A 17,962-nucleotide genomic window follows, 5' to 3' on the forward strand; every position below is an offset into this window, starting at 1 on the left:
AGCAAAGACTTGGAACCAACCTAAATGTCCAACGATAGACTGGATTAAGAAAATGTGGCACATATATATCATGGAATACTATGCAGCCATAAAAAATGATGAGTTCATGTCCTTTGTAGGGACATGGATGAAACTGGAAACCATCATTCTCAGCAAACCATCCCAAGGACAAAAAACCAAACACTGCACGTTCTCACTCATAGGTGGGAATTGAACAATGAGAACACATGGACACTGGAAGGGGAACATCACACACTGAGCAGTGTTGTGGGGTGGGGGGAGGGGGAAGGGATAGCATTAGGAGATATACCTAATGCTAAATGACAAGTTAATGGGTGCAGCACACCAACATGGCACATGTATACATATGTAACAAACCTGCACGTTGTGCACATGTACTCTAAAACTTAAAGTATAATAATAATAAAATTTAAAAAAATACACTACTGATAAACAATTATAAATTTAACCACAGTGGTACTGGTAGGGAGTTGATGGTCTCATCTATGCAGTAAAAATCTGTAAAGTCCCTAGCCAAAAACACTGTTTAACAAGACTGCAAAAGAAAAAGAGAAAAGAGAAAAAGGGAGAGAGATAGAGAGTAAATAAGTCTGTTTCCAACAAATAAGACCTTAATAAATGAAGAGATATATCTCTCCACTGAACGAGAAAATGAGATCAGTTCTTAACAACAGTCCAAAGACAAGCCCAAGTACATAAAGAAATTTAGTATGTGATAAAGGTAGTACCAGGCACAGTGGCTCATGCCGGTAATCTCAGCACTTTGGGAAGCCAAGGACGGAGGATCACTTGAGGCCAGGAGTTCAAGATCACCGTGGGCAACATAGTGAAACCCCATCTCCACAAAAAAATGTTAAAATCAGCCTGTGTGGTGACACATGCCTGTAGTCCCAGCTACTTTGGAAGCGGAGGCAGGATGATTGCTGGAGGTTGAGGCTGTAGTGAGCCATGATCGTGCCACTGCACTCCAGCCTGGGGAACAGAGCAAGACCTTACCTCTAAAAAATAAAAATGAAATAAAATAATAGAGGTAGTATTTTAAATCATTGGGGAGCAATGACTGACTATATGTCAAAAAAATCTACCTTACACTATACTCCACAAAATTATATTCCAAGTAGATTAAAAAGCTAAATATAAAAAGAAAATTAAACAAATATTAGAACATAGGAGAATTTTTTCATAATCCTGGGGTGGGAAACACTTTCCAAATGTGAAATAAAATCTTAAGCCATAAAGTCAATGACTGAGAGATTTGATGACATTCAAATTAAAAAAACTATATATGGCAAAAGATGCTGGCAAATGACAGGCTGGGAGAAATGTTTATAATATACATGATAGATAAGGTGTATATCCTTGATTTATACCAATAAAAAGTGAAAAGGCAAGCTATAGACAGAAATATTCACAATGCATACATCTGACAAAGGACTCATGTCCAGAATATACAAATTCCTACAAATCAATAATAATACTAATAATAGGCAAATTAAACATGCTAACAACTTGAATGGACACTTGAAAAAAGAATATTCAAGTGATAAATATGTATATGAAGAAGTGTTCATTATTATCAGATAGTATTACATACCCATAGAATGGCAATGTAAACTGGTATACCTACTTTGGGAAACTGGTAGTTTCTACTAAAGCTAAACATATGCCTATATATACTACAACCTAGCCATTCCAATCATAGATATATATCAAAGAAAAATGAGTATATGTGTCCACAAAAAGATAAGTACAAGAATGTTCATAGCAGTTTAATTAATAATAGCAAAATACCAGAAACAACTCAAATGCCTACCAATAGGAAAATAGATTATGGCAGATTCATATAACAATAAAAAGAAACAATAGAAAATAGGTGAATTTCAGAAATATGCTGAGTGAAGAAAGCCATATGCAAACATAATATGATTCCATTTACACAAAGTTCAAGAATTGGCAAAACTAATGAATGATGATGTAAGTCAGAAGTATGATAACTTCCTATGGACTACTGTTAGGACTAGGAAGCCATACAAGGGAACCTAGAGGGGTGGTCCAATTTCTGTATCTTAATTTGGGTGAAAGTTACACATTTAAAAAAACCATCAAGCTGTACTCTTAAGAGCAAGCATCTAGTAAAGTACATAAAAACAACAATAAAATGTAATATTAAAGAAGCTATAAGGCCGGGCACAGCAGCTCACGCCTGTAATCCTAGCACTTTGGGAGGCTGAGGAAGGCAGATCACCTGAGGTCAGGAGTTCGAGACCAGCCTGGCCAACATGGTGAAACCCCGTCTTTACTAAAAATACAAAAATTAGCCGGGCATTGTGGCACATGTGTAATCCCAGCTACTTGGGAGGCTGAGGTAGGAGAATCGCTTGAACCTGGGAGGCAAAGGTTGCAATGAGTCGAATCGTGCCATTGCACTCCAGCCTGGGCAACAGGAGTGAAATTCTGTCTCAAAAAAAAAAAGAAGCTATAGTACAAAAGGTAAAAAAGGAATTCATACTACAAAGCAGTAGAAAATAACAACCACAGCTGGGTGTGGTGGCTCATGCCTGTAATCCCAGCACTTTGGGAGGCCCAGGTGGGTGGACCACGAGGTCAGGAGTTCAAGACCAGCCTGACCAACAGAGTGAAACTCATCTCTACTGAAAATACAAAAATTAGCCAGGCATGGTGGTGGCATGTGCCTGCAATCCCAATTACTCAGGAGGCTGAGGCAGGAGAATTGCTTGAACCTGGGGGACAGAGGTTGCAGTGAGCCGAGATAGTGCCACTATACTCCAGTCCGAGCGACAGAGTGAGACTCCATCTAAAAATAAAAAATAAAAACCACACAGAAAAAGGGATGAAAAGACAATAAAAAATAATCCATAGAAGAAATAAAATGATAAAAAGTTACAGTAAAAGATGCTTATGTTCACAAAAAATATAAGAAATATAAACTAAAACTAGTACTACCTTAAGATCAGGTGGCAAATACTAAGAATTAAGAAGGTGGCAGGGCACAGTGGAAAAAAAAAAAAACCACACAGAAAAAGGGATGAAAAGACAATAAAAAATAATCCATAGAAGAAAAATGATAAAAAGTTATATTAAAAGATGCTTATCTTCACAAAAAACACAAGAAATATAAACTAAAACTAGTACTACCTTAAGATCAGGTGGCATATATTAAGAATTAAGAAGGTGGCAGGGCACAGTGGCTCATGCCTGTAATCCCAGCACTTTGGGAGGCCAAGGCGGGCAGATCACCTAAGGTTGGGAGTTCAAGACCAGCCTGACCAACATGGAGAAACCCTATCTCTACTAAAAATACAAAATTAGGTGTGCATGGTGGCACACGCCTGTAATCCCAGCTACTTGCGGGGCTGAGGCAGGAGAATCGCTTGAACCCGGGAGGCAGAGGTTGCAGTGAGCCGAGATTGTGCCACCGCACTCCAGCCTGGGCAACAAAAGCAAAACTCTGTCTCAAAAAAAAAAAAAAAAAAAGAATCAAGAGGTTAAAAACAACATCAAGAATATGGGGAAATAAGTATCCTTATACACTACCTTATCTTTGGGATTCCATTTGGTTTAATCTTTTTGGGTGGCAAATTTGCAGTATCCATCAAAATTTTATATAGATATGTTGCAGTTTCACTTCTAGAAACTAAGAGTGCTTGTTGCAGTATTGCTTAAAATAACCAAAATTTTAAAGCATTTAAATGACCACCATTTAGGCAAGTAGTTAAATAATTTAAGTTAAACCCAAAAAATGAATACTCTGCAGTCACTAAAAAGGAATATCTTAACTGATATAGAATGGTATCACATTAAGCAAAGAAAAAGTTACAATCAATATATCCAATAAGACCCCATTAGTATAGAACAAAACCAAAAACCCATTATATGGGTACATATATAAACTACATAATTAACAGAGTTATAAGTTTATAAACAAATATTTATAAATTGCATATTATTTACATATACATAGAGAAAAGTCTGAAAAAAATACATCAGAATGTTTATAGATTATCTCTGGGTAGTAAGACTTTGAAAGAGAGGATTTTTATTTTTATTTTATATACTTCCGTGATGTTTGGAAAATTTAAAGCAAGCATATATTACTTTTAAAATTAACAAAATGACCAACAGCAATAAAAGATATTTTTTCAGTTTCCTTTAATGTTCTTACCTGCAAGGCTTTTTCCTTTTCATTTGTCAGTTCCTGAGAATGCTTGTTTGTTAAGGCTGCTGTATGTGACGCCCATTCATTCCGTAACTTATCTAATTCTTGTTTTTTTTCTGCTAATGTCTACATTAGAGTTTAACACAAAATATTAAGATAGGCTCCTTAATATGTAATACTTCCGATTAAAATATAGCAATATTTACAAGGATATTAAAGAAAACAAAATTATAGCTTTTCAGGATATGTTCAAAGCCTTTTCCTGCACACAATTTTTAAATTTTAGGACATCAACATTAGACTAAGAACAATCTTAGACCCAAAACGGCCCACAGGTCAAGATTAACTATCTTTTAATTAAAGCTTTTAATTAAATCTGGCTCTTTACCACCCAATAAAGTGGGGTAAGGGGAAGCAAGTCGATTATCAGGAATAGTTCACTTACATATAAAACTCAGTAACATGGCCCTGTGGGCCACATTGTGCGGGGGTATTTTCTGCATGAGGCCATGCAGATTATCAGATGCCGATATGGTTAGGATGTCTGTCCCCTCCAAGTCTCATGTTCAAATGTAATCCCCAACAGTAAAGGCAGGGCCTGTGGTAGGTGATTGGATCATCAGAATGGTTTAGTGCCATTCCCTTGGTGTTAAGTGAGTTCTCACTCAGTTCATATGAGATCTGGATGTTTAAAAGCATGTGGTACCTCCTTCCTCCCACCTTCATCACGTGACACCCCTCCTCCCCTTTGCTTTCAGCCATGATTGTAAACTTCCTCAGGTCCCCACTAGAAGCCAAGCAGATGTTGGTGCCATGCTTGTACAGCCTACAGAACAATGAACCAATTAAATCTCTTTTCTTTATAAATTACCCAGCTTCAGATAGTTCTTTAAAGCAAAACAAGAACAAGCTAAAACAGATACTCTGGCCTTCAATTTCATGGACTAGGGCAGAAATGTTGTAGCTATGACTGAAATGATGCTAAGCCTATCAGAGGAATTAATTCTAAACATAGCAAAGAAAGAGAAAGGTTTAGAGCATAGGAACTGAAAAGCCATTTAGGCCAGAGGAATGAGGCGAACAAGTGGGGAGTGGAGAACTAATATATGACAGAAATATACATATCTTATTTAATGAAGACTCGAGGGAACATGTTATGTATTGGGGATACAGAAATGTTTGTGTAAAATCAAGTATGTACAAGAGAAAGTATCAGATCAAGATAATTTAGTGGTAGTTGAAGGGTGGCAAAGAGGAAAGGAAATTCAACGGAAGCATGCTTTGAAAGAAAATACATAAAATCTTGGAACTGAGTCAAGGAAGCAATTCAGCGCCAATGTCTGGATGACTTATAAAGACAAAATGAAATTTGAATTACCTTTTGTGTAAAGTCCAGTTGCCTAGTAACATCATCTAGTGATTGCATCAATGATAATTTTTCTTCCTATTCATAAAAATAAAATTACACAGTTTACAATGTAATCATCTATAGCCATGATACTCAAAGTATGGCATCAGCATCATCCTGGAAGCCTGTTAGAAATGCAGATTCTTAGGCTCCATCTCAGACCTAAATCATTTTAACAAGATCCCCAGATAATTTAAAGTTTGAGATGCACTGATCTATAGCATTTGACTAGAAAGACTCTAAAAACTCAAGCAGCATCCCTATGTTGTTTCCTTGTGCCATATAGCACTTTGTAATTTTCAAGACACTTCCATATATCTTATCTCATTTAAGATGGGCTAGATAGGGTAGCTATTTCCATACATGTCTACCAGTTGATGAAACCATGACAGAAGAGTTTAAGTGGCCTGTCCAAAGTCACACATGATTGGTAAAAACCCTGAGACCTAAGCTTCTCAATTCCTGGTCCAGATCCATCCCCACCATACCTTGACTAAATAAAAAACAATAAAATAAATTCGTTATATTTCATAAAACTTTAGAAAGCAAAAACTTATGGCAATGTATCTCTTCAATAATTTATCAAAGACCATTGATACTTACTTTGTTAAAAGAATAACTTAAAATTTAAATCTTACCTTGCTACATTTCAAACAGCCTGCGAGAAATTTCTTTATCTCCACATCATTTCCAGGTAACAGTTTTAGTGAGAGGTGTGTAAGATGCTTAAAAGGATTTGTCTCTACCACATTTAAAAATGCAGGTGAGTTATCCAAAATAGCTGCTGGAGAAACTAACTGCAGCAAAAACCTTTGAAAAGAAAATGTTACATTATAACACACTTATGAGATAGTGAAAATCTCTCACTGAATCAGAAGCTTCTCTACTTAGAAAGCTCAGGATAGGGAGCACATTGAGGACTCCCAATGGTAAAAGATAAATTGGGCAAAAAAAAGAAAAGATTGACTAAAATACAGTGACTACATAAAAGTCCATGAGTTCATGAGAAACAAATGAGAGAAAAAGCAAAAACTAGAAACAAAAAGTCGCTGAGTGCCACAAAAGTAGACTACCAGCTCTTTACTCTAAAAATTGACAGTTTAAATGCAAGAATTAAGCATTTATCCTTTATGAATTTTCTGAGCAATCAAATAGCCCTAATTGCTGAGGAAAAGTTCTTCTTTATAGAAGAATTATACTTAATATAGAAAAAATGATAGAGAAGCATCATTTTGTTCTTCCTAATGAAATAACTGATTCAACAACAATCGTCAACTGATAAAACCAATAAATAAAAGGTTGATGGTGAACTTTACAATAAAAGAATCAGGCGTTAGCACCACACACACATACAATCTTAGTCTTCCCTTTTTCCAAGATCATTATAAAACCAAGTATTTGATGCTGCTAAATATTTCGGATAACTTTAGTGCCTTTGTCAAGACATGAAAATTAAGAAATATTTCTGATTTTAATCAAGATGCCTTAAAATCTGAGATTTAATGGAGGCCTAACCCCAGTTCTAAAAATAAACAGGAATATTCATAATAAATGGAAAAGATTTTGCCATCAACTTGTGTTTCAAAGAAGAGTCTGTCTTGAATTAAATTTAATAATGTAGCGTTCTCATGCAACTTACCTTGGAATTTCTTTGGCATGTTCTTGAGTACATTGCTGAAGGAGATCTATAAATTTTTGTGGGAAAGCTAAGAAGTCTACCAGAAGACCTTGCTGGAATTTTAAACTATACAGAAGAAAGGAAAAGAAATTTTTAAAAAAATTTAATTAACTTTGGTTTTTTTTTTTTTTGAGACAGTCTTGCTCTGTCACCCAGGCTGGAGTGCAGTGGTGCAATCTTGGCTCACTGCAACGTCTGCCTCCCAGGTTCAAGAGATTCTCCTTCCTCAGCCTCCCGAGTAGCTGGGATTACAGGTGCATGCCATCACACCTGGCTAATTTTTGTATTTTTAGTTAAGACAGGGTTTCACCATGTTGGTCAGACTAGTCTCGAACTCCTGACCTCATGATCCGCCCTCTTTGGCCGCCCAAAGTGCTGGGATTACAGGCGTGAGCCACCGCGCCTGGCCAATTACTATCTTTAATTATAATTAGCATCCTGAAGCATTATTTTTTTAAATTTACTAACGCTTGTTATAATCAAGAACTAAGCTAAAGAACTCTGATTTTTATAGAACTTATTCAATGGGAAAAAAAATCAGTAAATTCAGCAAAGCTTCAAACTTCACAGTGTTTTAAGCAGAATTCTAATAACCTACAAAATATTTATTTTCCAAAACACCCTAAGTAAAGATAGTACAAATAGCCCAATATTCCCAAAGTAACTAAATCTAATATGTAGGTATGTGTTTGAAAGAGAACAGTACCAATAAAACTTAGAAACTTATTCTTTCATTAAATATAAGATCAGAAAAAAATTTAGTTACCTTTGAAAATCTTCCTCAGATATAACAAGGTTATATAAAAAAAATGGATCCGTGTCATCAGTCAGACGAATAACTAAGTCCTAAAAGAAAGTTTGTTGTTTTTAAATGTTTTTACTAGATCTGGCTTTTTGAGTAATTTCTTCCTTCTCAGAAGAAATCCAACATCAGTGTATCATAGTTATATTGCAGACAGCTTTGTTTTCTAGTGCTGCTGGTTTTTTATTAGTCTTTAGAGAGCTGGAATCTTAAATAGGGGTAGACATTCCGCTCTCTGAGAGCCACATGGAGGTCTGTAAAAGTTAAGTAAGTGCTAGGAGTTGAAAGTTTAAGAATATCCTATCAGAGGCTTGGGGAAATTTAGACCCAGTCCTTGCTACACCATAACATGATGAAAATTTTCTTTACCACTGAACATACCACATTCAATTTTATTTTTAGTTTCCTTAAAGTTAACTGGTATGGCATTTCAAAAGTGGCAAATATATCAGCAGAACTGACAATAATCCACACTAGAAAAAAGAAAGCTTCTGTCTCTCAGAAGACCGGGGTATCAGGTAACACGTTGCCAGGCTTCTTCCAAAGAGCCTATTCTCTCCTAGGCCAGGTGGCCACTGATATGGAACCCCAACTGTTTTCAGTCTCAAATGAAGTAAGTACCTTTCATAAAGACCACTTTCCAGGTAGCTAAGTGTACACAATGTGGGAGATCATCATAACAGCTAGAGCTCACAAAAAGTACACAAAAATTATGTACCAGAGAACACTGGTGAAAGAAAAACAGCATTAGTTACAAGATGATGTAAAACTAATAAAGAACTGGGCATTAAGGTTAAGAATACATTTGAAATAAAATCTCTACTCATGGCTACTGGGGAAATGCTAAGATCCTAGAAAAATCTAAACCACTTATGCACAAAGCTAGAAAATGAAGAGGTATAGCAGGCATAAGGAATAACATGTAAGAAGTATAATATATCATCTCTACCCTGGAAAATTAGTAATTTAGGCACCTGCTCTGCCTCAGAATGCCTTGTTCTTAAGCAGCTTCTATTTAAGTACTTCCTGAAATTCACCCAGGATGCTACTTAAAAAACCAAAGGTACTACTAATACTACTAGGTCCTTGAATGTGTTCAGGGAAAGCTATGGCACACAGAAAACAGATGCTATATTTCAGTGTTTTTTGACATGGGGTCTTGCTCTGTCACCCAGTCTGGGTTGCAGTGGCACCCTCGCAGCTCACTGCAGCCTCCATCTCCCAGGCTCGAGTGATCCTTCCACCTCAGCCTCTCAAGTAGCTTGAACTACAGGAGTGTGCCACCACATTCAGCTAATTTGTGTATTTTTTTGTAGAGATGGGATTTCACCATGTTGCCTACATTGGTTTCAAACTCCTGGCTCAAGCAATCTGCCTACTTCAGCCTCCCAAAGCGCTGGGATTACAGGTGTGAGGCACTGCCCTTGGCACAGATGCTGTATTTCTCAGTCCTCTGTTCCAGTTGCCCCCAACCTTTTTGGCACTAGAAACCAGCTTTGTAGAAGACAATTTTTCCAAGAATTGGGGAGTGAAGGATGGTTTCTGGATGAAACTTCCACCTCAGATCAGGCATTAGATTCTCATAAGGAGCATACAGCTGAGATCCCTTGCATGTACAGTTCACAATAGGGTTTGCACTCCTATGAGACTGGAATGCCACCACTGATCTGACAGGAGGCGGATTGTAGGAGGTAACACTCGCTTGCCTGCCTGCCACTCACCTCCTGCTGTGCAGCCTGGCTCCTAACAGGCCACAGACCGTACCAGTAAGTGGCCAGGGGGTTGGGGACCCCTGCTCTATTCTATATCCTTAGTTCTGTTAATGACTCACACTTTTGAAGGTTATATGAGACTGATCCTCTAAATGCCTCTCTTCAAAACATAAAGTAAAAGATTCACAAATATCTCCCTGCAGTACTTCGGTTTATTGTTTTTACATTTACACCGTGAAATGCCAATTCTATAAGGCAGCAGTGTGTGTGTGTGTGTGTGTGTGTGTGTGTGTGTATGACCAACAGCAATAAAAGATATTTTTATATATACGTAAATATATATATATAATATGCAACTTCTAAGTGCACTGGGCAAATCTAAGGAGACTGTCACCCCAATCCCCAATTTTTCACGTATGTTTTAGAAATACATGGTATAGGCCGGGCACAGTGGTTCACGCCTGTAATCTCAGCACTTTGGGAGGCCGAGGTGGGTGGATCACGAGGTCAAGAGATAGAGACCATCCTGGCCAACATGGTGAAACCCCGTCTCTACTAAAAATACAAAAATTAGCTGGGCGTGGTGGTACACGCCTGTAGCCCCAGCTACTTGGGAGGCTGAGGCAGGAGAATTGTTTGAACCCAGAAGGCAAGTGAGCCGAGATTGTGCCACTGCACTCCAGCCTGGCGACAGAGCAAGACTCCATCTCAAAAAAAAAAAAAAAGAAGTATATAGTATAATTATCCTTCAGTTGTTTCAGTAGATTCCACCACCCTTGATTTCCAACAGTTACAAAATAGCCCAAAATTTAAAAGCAAAATAAATGCAATAAAAGATGTCACATTCTTAAAGAACGAAACTAATTATCTACAACGTACCGAAATGATATTTCAAAAAAGAACTAAATACCAACCTTTCTGTGAACTGGATTAGAAACTGATTGTAGTTCAATGCTCATTCTTATACTTACTCTCCTGTATGAAAAGACATACCCAACCATCAGAAACATTCACACGAAATGAGTTATCACTATCATTTGTATCAACTAAAGTTTTCAGTCTTAAGCGACAAGACTTTCCACAGATGTTCTCTAACATATGAACAGAAGTTTGAAAAGCACACTGGATTTGAAGCTTAATTTCTTCTTGTTCCACTAGTGAGTAATCTAGCCGTGTTTAACCTAAAACTAAATTTTTCTCACCTGTAAAATGGGGATATCGTGAGGATTAAATGAAATAAACACTGTGGAGTGCCTAGCACTAGTCTGATACGACTTTGCTGCCCTGATTGTAAAATAACATCTATTGAAAGACAAACCATCAATTTAGTAACTTTTCAACTGTAAAATGGGGATGTTTGGAGGATTAAATGAGGTAACAACCTCGCATATCCTTACTGCCCTGATTCTAAAATAACATCTAGAAAAACCACCAATTTAGTAACAACTTTTCACATTAAAAAATTACCATGTCATGTAATCAAACTGATTTATGAGAGACTGATTCCATTTTAAAAACTTAGTATGTGGCCCGTCGCAGTGGCTCACACCTGTAATCCTGGCACTTTGGGTGGCTGAAGCAGGCAGATCACTTGAGGTCAAGGGTTGGAGACCAGCCTGTTAACACGGCAAAACCTCATCTCTACAAAAAATACAAAAACTAGCCAGGCGTGGTGGCACCCACCTGTAGTCCCAGCTATTTGGGAGGCTGAGGTGGGAGAAATGCTGGAACCTGGTAGGCAGAGGCTGCAGTGAGCCAATACTGCACCACTGCACACCAGCCTGGGCAACAGAGTGAGACCCTGTCTCCAAAAAAAAAAAAATTAAAATAAAAACTTAATATGTGAAGTAATATTAGAATGCTTTGAATGCTTAAAATCAAGGAAATAACATATTCCCTACATTTATTCATACAAAAACGTATTTTCACAGCCACAAATTAAATCTGCTTAATATATTCTTTATGTAATAAAACCACAGAAGTACTATCAACAAGTTTATTACACCTATCTTATCCTTGAGTAAAGTAACTCTAAGCCCTGAGAGGGAGAGAACACAGTGTTCCACATCCTATGCTGTATCTTACAGAATCCGGAATTGGACAGAGGTATATAAGTGAAAGTGCTCATAAACATTAATCAAATAGAGCACAAATGCTTATATAATTCAGAAAATAAGGGGAGAAATTAGTAAAAAATACCTATGCACAAGTACTTCTCAAACTATTCTGCCAGAATTAAATAACAATGGCCTTTCTTTGATGTGCAGGTAGAAAAAAGTAAACTAACAAATAGAATTTGTTCAATTTTAAGTTTTTCTTCTAAGGACTTCTTTTAAACCTTTTCCACACTATTGCTTATCTACTACACAAGTAAAAAGTATAAACAGCAATTGAGTATTGATAGAAAAACTTGGAAACAGTTGATCAAGGCTAGATTCAACTGTTTAGATTTTTTAATGCTGACTTGTAATTTTATATGGGTTTAAAATGTGTCATTTTAGTTAAGTTTCTTGTTGAACATATGACTGGATGCTAAATCTCCATTTGTACAGTAAAGTTAAATGTTACCTCATAACTTGTATCTGTTTTCTGAAAAGGAACAAGAAGCACTGGTTTACAGGAGAAAGGAAGAACTATTTTCAAAACAAGAGAATACACTGTTCCTATTTTTCTAGTATCTAAAGCAACGCATGTGAAACAGATTAGAGTGTTACTCCAATTCCATTTAAGCTTTCCTGAGCTGGGCACAGTGCCTCCCACCTGTAGTGCTGGCTACTTCAGAGGCTGAGAGGCAGGAGGATAGCTTGAGCCCAGGGGTTCAAGTCCAGTCTGGGCAACACAGCAAGATGAAGCTTTCTTGGTGGTGGGTGGCGGGGGGGGGGGGGGACTCAGTTTCCTAACTTGTAAGATAAGTGGATTCAACTAGAAGGTTTGTGAAAACCTTTTTAGCTCTACATCATTATGTTTGGTTTTCATCTTCTGAAGTTTTCTCTAGTATAAATGCCATAGTGGTATGATACTGCAGTTGGTATTTAACTTTTTATGGTGCTTTACAGTTTTATTTATTTTTATTTTAATTATTTAGTTTTTTGAGACAGAGTCTAGCTCTGTCACCCAGGCTGGAGTGCAATGGTGTGATCTCGGCTCACTGCAACCTCCGCCTCCCAGATTCGAATGGTTCTCCTGCCTCAGCCTCCTGAGTAGCTGGGTTTACAGGGGCACAACACCACACCTGGCTAATTTTCGTATTTTTTAGTAGAGATGGGGTTTCGCCATGTTGGCCAGGCTGGTCTCAAACTCCTGACCTCATGTGATCTGCCCACCTCAGCCTCCCAAAGTGATAGCAGTACAGGCGTGGGCCACTGCACCTAGACGGTGCTTTACAGTTTTAAAAGTCCTGTCATACTTCACACATTTGCAAAAAGTACAAGAATCCACTTATCAAAGTGTTCTATACATAATCCTGGAAGAGTTATATTACTATGACAATTTACCAATCATATTAATGATATTGTTGCATATATTCCAAATGCCTATATACATTAGATGTTGAAAGAAAAAATGGAAGGCCTATAAATTAAACGAATCCCCCATGCTTAGTTAAAAAACATCCCTAGAAATATGTTGTAGAAAAATACAAGCTTTCAGAATATATGCTAACCAAAATCACAAACCTTATTTTTTCCCTTATAATGGTTAATGTCATAAGAGCAATATAAAACAATAAAAACTCAATAAAATGTTATTTCTCATCTCAATAGATGTCATACTCAATAGATGTCTAATACTAATGACATTAGATTTAGCTATGAGTTCTTTTAAACAAAAAGTATGCTAAACATCAGGCTTGCTTTAGCACAACTGGATTCTAGGCCATCTCTGACACCCAGTAGCTGTGCCCTTAAACTATCAATCAAACAAATAAAAGGTACTTTAAGCCAGGTATTGTGCCAGGTGCTAGGGATACAAACAGAAATAAACATGGTCCAGGCGCCTGGCACAGTGGCTCACATCCGTAATCCCAGCACTTTGGGAAGCTGAGGTGGGAGGATCACCTGAGGCCAGGAGTTCAAGACCAGCATGGGCAACATAGCAAAATCCTCTCTCTACAAGAAATTTATAAAATGAGCCAGGCATGGTAGTGCATGCCTATAGTTTCAGCTACTCTGGAGGCTGAAGCAGGAGGAGAGCTTAAGCCCAAGAGTTTGAGATTACAATTAGCCATGATTATGCCACAACACTCTAGCCTGGGCAACAGAGTGACAGCCTCTGTCTAAAAAAAAAAAAAAAGGAAAAATAGTTTTTGGACATAGGATGACAGAAACAAAACAAAAAAAACCATGGTCTCTGTCCTCAAATTGAGATGAGATTAATGACTTTTTGCTAGATTTGCTTCTGATTGCATTTTAGGGCTCCATGAGAGGGGAGGGAAGGGTTACCAACGCTACTGAGTACCTGCCAGGTATTCTACATATATCATCTTATTTAACAATAATCTTGATAAGTAAATATTATCTATTTTACAAAAGAAGAACTTAAGGCCCAAATAATGGTTTAAGGTCACATTACAGAGCCCAAATGAAAACTCAGATCTTTCACCTACACCACACTATCTAGTAACTGAATAATGGCAATTCATTTCAACTTTGGAGGGTCCTCATAGTGAAAGGATTTAAGACACACCTGAAAGTTATGAAAGAAAAAAGCATTTGAGGCACAAGGACAGCAGGGGTAATAGTATAGAATGAGTATCAGGTACATTCACAAGGTAACAAGAATGCTTGTATGACTTTTATATTGGAGAGATAAGCTTAGGAAACAAAACTGAAAAGGCAGATTAGTGTCAAATCATGGGCTCCAAAATTTTGCATAATTTTCCACCAGATGAAGTTCCCTGATCATTACCACTGTCCTCAACTGAATTTCCTTCTTCTCTGACTTTAGTGTACTTACATTACTTTACGCATTTGTCACACATTAATACCTAAAATTTAGTGAATATTTATTATGCTGTAGTCACTGTTGTAAGCAGTTCATATGTAATAATTCATTCCATTCTCATAATACCATGAAGTAGGTACTGTTATTACCATCAACTTAAAGATGAGCCACAGAGACGGAAACTGTACAAGATCCGTCAATTAAGTGGCAGAACTGGGACTTAAACCCAGGCAATCTGGCTCCAGAGCCTGAACTCCTAATCTGTGCTATGGTGCCTGTCCAAGGAAAATCTTTTTATTTCCCCTATTAAAATGTGAGTTCCTTGAGGGACAGAATGAAAACAGGTTTTTGTTGGCTTTTGTTGTTGTTAGGGACGGGGAGGGGAAGGTCAAGGATCACCAAATTATTCTGTAAAGGGCCAGACAGCAAATATTTTAGGCTTTGCAGGCCATAAGGTCTCTGTCACAGTTACTCATCTCTGCCCTTCCTGTGCAAAAGCAGCTACAATATGTAAACAAATGAGCATGGTTGTGTGCGTATTTACATCCTCCACACTTAGGACAGTTCCTGAGACACAGCAGACATTTGCCAATATTTGTTGAGCGGAACTGGCCTCAAATACTCAACCAAGGCGTCTGGGCTGGGCGTGGTGGCTCACGCCTATAATCCCCGCATTTTGGGAGGCTAGGGTGAGAGGATCACTTGAGCCCAGGCGTTCAAGACCAGCCTGGGCAATACAGGGAGACCCCGTCTCTATTAAATTAAATTAAAAACAAAAAAAAGCCAGGCATGGTGGTATGCGCCTGTAACTGCAGCTACTCAGGAGGCTAAGGTGGCAGGAACCCTTGGGCCCAGGAGGTCAAGGCTGCAGTGAGCTGTAATCGTGCTACTATACTCCAGTCTGGGCAACAGAGCGAGACTCTGTCCAGAGGAAAAAAAAAAAAAAAGAGAGAGAGAGAGAGGAAGAGAGAGAGTCTGGGTTGTTCTTCCTATAGGTCAAGGATCACCAAATTATTCTGTAAAGGGCCAGACAGCAAATATTTTAGGCTTTGCAGGCCATAAGGTCTCTGTCACAGTTACTCATCTCTGCCCTTCCTGTGCAAAAGCAGCTACAATATGTAAACAAATGAGCATGGTTGTGTTCCAAGAAAAGTTTATTTACGAAAACAGTGAGCCATCTGGCCCATGTGCTCCAGTTTGCTGACCCCTATTATACAGATAATAGGAATATATTAAAGGTTTCTAAGCAGAGAAATTGAGTTTTAAGATTAACTGTGATGGCAATGTAACCAGAAAGAGACCATCTAGGAGTTTCCATATTGAAACCAAAGTCATGACCTCCTTTATCTTTCTATAATCATTCTAGAACAGTGTTGTCCAACGGAGATACAATGTAAGCCACAAATGCGAGCCAGGTATGTAATTTTAATTTTTTTCTTTTTCTTTTTTTTTTTTCCAGAGACAGGATCTCGCTCTGCCACCCAGGCTGGAGTACAGTGGCGCAATCATGGCTCACTGTAACCTCAAGCTTAGGCTCAAGCAATCCTCCCGTCTTGGCCTCTTAAAGTGCTGGGACTACAGGTGTGAGCCACCACACCTAGCCTACTTTTAAATTTTCTAGAAGTCACATTTAAAAAACAATTTTAAAAGCAGGTGAAATTAATTTTAATAATACATTGTATTTAACCCAATATACCCCAAAATATTGCCATTTAACACATAATATAAAAATTCAGATATTTTACATTCTTTTTTCATAGTAAGTCTTAAAAATCCAACGTGCATTTTCATATGTAAAGCACAATTCAGATAAGCCCCATTTCAAATGTCTAATAACCACATGTGGCTAGTGGCTACCATACTGGACAGCATTAAAAGAACGATCAACTAAACCTACAGCTCTCCATATGCAGCTGCTGGTTTTGGTACCATCTCCTTGACCGGCTTGCCATTGATTTTTGACTGAATTCCGAATTATATATACTACAGTTTGACATTACTGGCCACTCAATAAGGCAATGTCTTCATTTTTTGTTACATTTGTACACTACTTAGTTTTCACATACGATTTCACACCTGATCCTCATTAGAAACACGTGAATACGCATACGATTTCACACCTGATCCTCATTATAAACACGTGAATACGCATGTTGTAACAATTTTACAAATGAGGAGAGAACGTTCAGAGAAAAAAGAGACAACCATTGAGTGTTAGAACTGAGAAAAAAATTTAAGTCCCCTGACCTCTGGTCAAATCTATTTACGTCCCAATAATACCACCTCCTTAATCAAAGTTGCACTTCTCTGTGCGACTGGTCTTTATTTTCTCCAGTGATTGTAAACTCCATGGAGAAAAGGACTGTTTTTCCTAACCACTGTATTCCCAGTGCCCAGTAAGGTGTTTTACAAGGAGGCAATATTTACTGAATGAATTAATGACGGTTCTGATTTTCTCATTTTTAGTCGGTTAAATGTAATTTACTTTTTTAAAGCGACTGATGTGAAGAGCCAAAGTACGCTACCAAATTGGTAGGTTTTTAAAAGTTGAACTTTACTGCCAACATACTTCAAAAGAGAACGGGGCGAAAGGCTCGGAGCCAAGGCCTGAGTTCTAGTGCTGACCCTGCCATGAACTGGCTGCGAGCCTTCACGTAAATTTTTTTAACTTCTCTGGGCCAGAGTTTTTATCTGTCAAAAGGAAACAGTAGGGCTATAATCTTCACGATTCCGTTCATAGGTAGGGTTTTTGACATTAACTTGATGTGAGCCGGCTTCCTAATTCCTCACACCCTTCTTCCAGTCCCCTCTGCAACGGCCGACTTGGTGAGAGAGGTAACCACCGGGCCCTCTGGGTTCCCCATCCGCTTCCTAGAGAGGCCGACTCGACACCTGGGTACAAGGCGGATCCCACTGGCCAGAACCGCCATCTTTCCCCATTGGCCAGACCCCAACCGCCACCCGCGGGCACTGGAGGACGCGGACCTTACCTCTCCTCGCAGTCTTTGCATTTCACCTGCAACGGGACTAGTTGGTGGAACAGAACTTGGCTCATGTTGGCTCGCTGCCCCGGCTGGTGTGCGGAAAAGCCCAACAGGCCCGGCCCTCGGAACTAGCCTGAGAGACGTCCGGGTCCTGATAGAGTTTGAGTTTGGCGCTCGGCTTCTGCGGAGGAGGCGGGGAGAGAAAAACGAGGGGAAGACGTAAGAGACTTGGCCCTCGC

At 38.4% G+C, this 17,962-nt stretch overlaps 1 protein-coding gene across 6 annotated transcripts in view; it reads right to left on the bottom strand.

Annotated features, from left to right (window-relative positions):
* Positions 1–17,904, bottom strand: part of SASS6 (SAS-6 centriolar assembly protein) — a 53,820-nt gene extending 35,916 nt beyond the window's left edge. For 2 of the 6 annotated variants that reach the window (XM_063625584.1, XM_063625587.1), the window contains exons 1-7: positions 17,730–17,904; positions 10,713–10,773; positions 8,051–8,130; positions 7,246–7,350; positions 6,245–6,416; positions 5,577–5,642; positions 4,205–4,324 (exon numbers count right to left, since the gene is read on the bottom strand). In XM_063625584.1, the coding sequence (XP_063481654.1) occupies positions 4,205–4,324; positions 5,577–5,642; positions 6,245–6,416; positions 7,246–7,350; positions 8,051–8,130; positions 10,713–10,773; positions 17,730–17,794 (669 nt within the window). In that variant the 5' untranslated portion in view covers positions 17,795–17,904. Of the gene's footprint in view, positions 1–4,204; positions 4,325–5,576; positions 5,643–6,244; positions 6,417–7,245; positions 7,351–8,050; positions 8,131–10,712; positions 10,774–11,481; positions 11,607–17,729 lie in introns of those variants that run through there. The other 4 variants (XM_063625585.1, XM_063625586.1, XM_063625589.1 and 1 more) reach the window with 4 other exon arrangements.
* Between the last annotated feature and the right edge of the window lie 58 nt (positions 17,905–17,962).

Source organism: Symphalangus syndactylus, chromosome 12, assembly GCF_028878055.3.
Source record: "Symphalangus syndactylus isolate Jambi chromosome 12, NHGRI_mSymSyn1-v2.1_pri, whole genome shotgun sequence".
NCBI lineage: Eukaryota > Metazoa > Chordata > Mammalia > Primates > Hylobatidae > Symphalangus > Symphalangus syndactylus.